Here is a 4657-nt window from a genome sequence, read left to right as displayed (position 1 = left end):
AATTTAAATCAATTAAAAAATATTAAATTTTTTTTTTAATTAATTGATTTATTAAAATGTAATTTCTTTTCTTTTAATCCCTCTCCTAGTCTAGGCAAGGCCTCAGGGTGTACGGGGTCATTTCACAACAACAACAGCAACAACAGCAACAACAACAGCAACAACAGCAGCAGCAACAGCAACAACAGCAACAGCAGCAACAACAGCAGCAACAACAGCAACAACAACAGCAGCAACAACAGCAACAACAACAGCAACAACGCTTCTCTTGAGAAAATGTTTTTTATAAAAACAAGTGAACGTACCTTACCTTGACACTCGCGAACTTTAATGATTATTAAAACAATTAGAATTAAACTGAACACTCACTCACGCACGCACACAGATGCACACAGACGCACGTGCGTTCAGCGTTGTGCAATAAAAATGGTGGCGGCCACGTGTCAAAGTGGGGGGGGGCAGCGATCTGATTGGTCGCCACGTGTCAAAGTGGGGGGGGAGGGGGGGCAGCGATCTGATTGGTCGTCACGTGTCAAAGTGGGGGGAGGGGAGAGGGGCAGCGATCTGATTGGTCGTCACGTGTCAAAGTGGGGGGGGGAGGGGGCAGCGATCTGATTGGTCGTCACGTGTCAAAGTGGGGGGGGGGGGGGACAGCGATCTGATTGGTCGTCACGTGTCAAAGTGGGGGGAGGGGAGGGGGGCAGCGATCTGATTGGTCGTCACGTGTCAAAGTGGGGGGGGGGGGGGAGGGGGCAGCGATCTGATTGGTCGTCACGTGTCAAAGTGGGGGGAGGCAGCGATCTGATTGGTCGTCACGTGTCAAAGTGGGGGGGGGGGGAGGGGCAGCGATCTGATTGGTCGTCACGTGTCAAAGTGGGGGGGGGGGAGGGCAGCGATCTGATTGGTCGCCACGTGCCAAAGTGGGGGGGGGGAGGGGCAGCGATCTGATTGGTCATCACGTGTCAAAGTGGGGGGGGGAGGGCAGCGATTTGATTGGTCGTCACGTGTCAAAGTGGGGGGGGGGGAGGGGCAGCGATCTGAATGGTCGTCACGTGTCAAAGTGGGGGGGGGGAGGGCAGCGATCTGATTGGTCGTCACGTGTCAAAGTGGGGGGGGGGGGGAGGGGCAGCGATCTGATTGGTCGTCACGTGTCAAAGTGGGGGGGGGGGCAGCGATCTGATTGGTCGTCACGTGTCAAAGTGGGGGGGGGGGGGAGGGCAGCGATCTGATTGGTCGTCACGTGTCAAAGTGGGGGGGGGGGGGGCAGCGATCTGATTGGTCGTCACGTGTCAAAGTGGGGGGGGGGGGGGCAGCGATCTGATTGGTCGTTACGTTTCAAAGTGGGGGGGGGGGGACAGTGATCCGTTAAATATTAAATCCTTTATATTAAGTTCGCTTGCTTGCTTGCTTACGACCGTGCAAATCTTTCGCTCGTTTTTTAACCCACTTCCCGTGATCCAATCGAGCTGACATTTTGCACACAGACTCGTTGTGCGAGACAATTGATGTTCGTGAAAAAAAATTCCAAAATTTTCCACTTTTTAGGAAAAAAATTTGTTTTCATATTTTATTTAAAATACCAATGTGATAAAAACGAAACTCTTACTCAAGAAAAAACTGAAATGAATAATAAAATAAAACCGCCGCCACGCATATAAAGGATTTATAGTGAAAAACTTTGTTTTTACGGGTTAATTTTTTAAATCCTTTATAATAAGTTCACTTGCTTGCTTAGGACCGTGCAAATCTTTAGGTCGTTTTTTAACCCACTTCCCGTGATCCAATCGAGCTGACATTTTGCACACAGACTCGTTGTGCGTAACAATTGCTTTTAGTGAAACAAAAATTCCAAAGTTTTCCACTTTTTAGGAAAAAAATGTTTTTTCATATTTTATTTAAAATACCAATGTGATCAAAATGAAACTCTTACTCGAGAAAAACAGAAATGAATAATAAAATAAAACCGATGCCACGCATGTAAAGGATTTATAGTGAAAAACTTTGTTTTTACGGGTTAATTTTTTAACAACCGTGTTTATGAATGTCCACAAGAATACAAAGTGTTGGCATCTCTCAATCACATTTCCCTCAAACCACCAATTACAGTTTGGACGGCAGTATCACAAATATTCAAAGAGGTTTAAAATATACAGAAACAATATCTTGCACGTCCCGACACTTTCGACAAATTTTAACTGCAAACGCAATCATCAGATCAGCAATTAAATACGTCCCGTACGTTTGTTGCGTTGGCAAGGACGACACGAAGACAGTCGTTGCAGGGGCTGACGCCAAACGGGTTACTAGGAACTTCCGCCTAGCTTTTCGGGGAAGGGATAATACAAGACTTTGGATAAGCTCAATCTCCCCAGGGGAAAGGGTACACGGGGGGTTCCCTACGCCTCCCAGACTAACGGGGTCTACCCACAGCGGGGTAAAGTAGCCCCCGAACTTGCTGCTATTTCTCCGCTACCCTGGGTCCCCGCTTCCCCACCGCTCACGAACCCGGCTCCTGGCGAAAACCTCGTCCACGTCACCGGTCACCCCCCCCTCAAATACTCGAGGGGACATGATGTCACTTTTCGCGAGGCGAGTGTGACATCCCGTCGCCACTCTACCCCTCAACACGTTGGCCACATTCTCAAACGGAGAACTCACAAACGCCAGTGATTAACTTAAATCGCATATATAAGCTCCTAGCTTGGCAGTGTCTCATTCTTCACCTGAGGACGGCTGCTTGCTTTGTGGCCGAAACGTCGTGAGAATTATTTTATTATGTTTTTTTTCATTATTTTATTATTTTATTACTTCCCTTCTACGTGACTTACCGAAAGAACCAAGAAGATGAATCCCTGCAGTCACGAAAGCTTTAAATCGAAATTTTATTATGTTTTATTTTTATTATTTTATTACTTCCCTTCTACGTGATGACTTTACCGAAAGAACCAAGAAGATGAATCCCTGCAGTCACGAAAACTTTAAATCGAAATTTAAATTGCAAGACCGCAAAGGACGCAAGACGACAATCAACGCCGCCGCCGCCCGTTGTGCCTACACGTTCCAGAAGACCCGGTTAAGGACCTTGTTGACGTTCCTGATCAGAGTGGCATTGTATCTCCACAGCGTCAGGTCCACGACCAACGACTCGAGCGGCAGGTCGGGCCGCTTGGCCGCTCGGTAGTGGTGCATGATGGCCGTGTCTCCGGGCACCGTCTCCGAGATGCCCAGCGCGTTGAGCGCACTGTGCACCGAAGTCTGCAGCACCGCGCGCGGGTTCACGATCATCTTGGTCGGGTTGAAGACCTCCGGCTGGTTCGGCTCCCGTCTGATGCGGCGCATGATGTTGACGCCCGGGATGGCGTCCCACGCCTGGAACTTCGACCCAAACTCTTCCGACGCCGTGTCGGGAAACACGTGGTTTTCGAACAAGTAAATCTCGGCTCCGTACCTGTCGTTCAAGTGCCGTACGAGGTCCTTCCAGTCGGCGTGCTTCAACGGGACGATCACTTCGTCTATGTCCGTGAGGACCAGGTAGCGCGTGCTGTACATGTGCCGATACACGCAGTCGTTGAGCGCCGCTATCTGGCCGTAGTAGTGCAGCTCGCCCGGGTGCTCGGGGTAGTGCCACCCTTTGGACACTCGCACGTAGTCCGCGATGGGCCACTGGACGACCTCGACGAGGCCCGTCTCGACGTAGTAGAGGAGCACTCTGTTCAGCTCGGAGCTGCAGCTCGTGTTGTACACGGTCACGCGGCCCGCGCCCAAGATGCGGTACATCTCGATCGCCTGCACGAACTGCAGCGCGTTGCCGTAGTTGCCGAAGAGCGTCGAGATGCAGACGCTGAATTCCCGCGTGAAGGTTCGGGGCGCGCGGAGCCGATTTCGCACGGGCATGAACACCCACTCAGCCTCTTCCTCGCCCGGTGTTGCGCGCGCCCGCCGGACGGACACGTGTCGCGGCGCACAGCCCGGCGGCTCCGTGCACAGGAAGTCGGCCGCGCCGTACGGGAAGTCGAAGTGATCCGAGTGGATGTAGGTGCTGGCGGTGACCGTCACGATCCCCGAGCGCCCCCGGCAGCAGAAGCGGCACGAGAGCGCGTCCGGCTCGTACCGGTTGGCGATGCCGATGACACGCGTGCTCCGACCGCCCTCGCGCAGGTCGTGGTACGCCGACACCAGGAATGTGTTGGTGTGAGGCACGCGCACGATGGACGTGTCTTGCAGCGCTCCCCGTTGCCCGCACAGCGTCACGCGGTCGATCTTAGCTGAAGCGGAGCCCGGCTTTGGCGTCAAGACGGACGAGTTGCTGAGCGCGTGGCGGTCGTCGCGAACGAGCGAGCCAGTCCTGCGGAACTTGTACGCGACGCTCAGCAGCAAGAAGACGGTGGGCAGCAGCGAGAGGAACAGGACCGGGGGGCGTAGCTTCATCATCGTCGTCGAGGCGTGCACGGAGACAAGACGTCTGGATCAAATCTCTAGCCCGCCGTCTCAGGACGAAAAGTCTGATGTCGCTGGCCTGTAATTACATTTACGTGAAAAAAAAACACGCGCACAGAGCTTCGCATCAAAAATGCACAACACTTTACACAATTCCAGTTCAGGCAAACCTCACGTTTCAAAAAGCACTCCAAATCAAAAGACTGTATTGGCCTCGGGG

The 4657-nt window shown here is 52.2% G+C and overlaps 1 protein-coding gene across 1 annotated transcript; it reads right to left on the bottom strand.

Annotated features, from left to right (window-relative positions):
- Window positions 1–3051: 3051 nt before the first annotated feature.
- LOC133362273 (uncharacterized) lies at window positions 3052–4431 on the bottom strand. The gene has a single exon (XM_061581200.1). The coding sequence runs from the start codon at window positions 4429–4431 to the stop codon at window positions 3052–3054; it is 1380 nt and encodes a 459-aa protein (XP_061437184.1).
- Between the last annotated feature and the right edge of the window lie 226 nt (window positions 4432–4657).

The sequence above is a fragment of the Lethenteron reissneri genome, unplaced genomic scaffold (genome assembly GCF_015708825.2).
Source record: "Lethenteron reissneri isolate LAM-NWPU_2019-01 unplaced genomic scaffold, ASM1570882v1 scaffold_1419, whole genome shotgun sequence".
Classification (NCBI taxonomy): domain Eukaryota; kingdom Metazoa; phylum Chordata; class Hyperoartia; order Petromyzontiformes; family Petromyzontidae; genus Lethenteron; species Lethenteron reissneri.
Note: the sequence above shows the minus strand (reverse complement) of the source record. Positions and strands in the feature narration are given on the sequence as shown.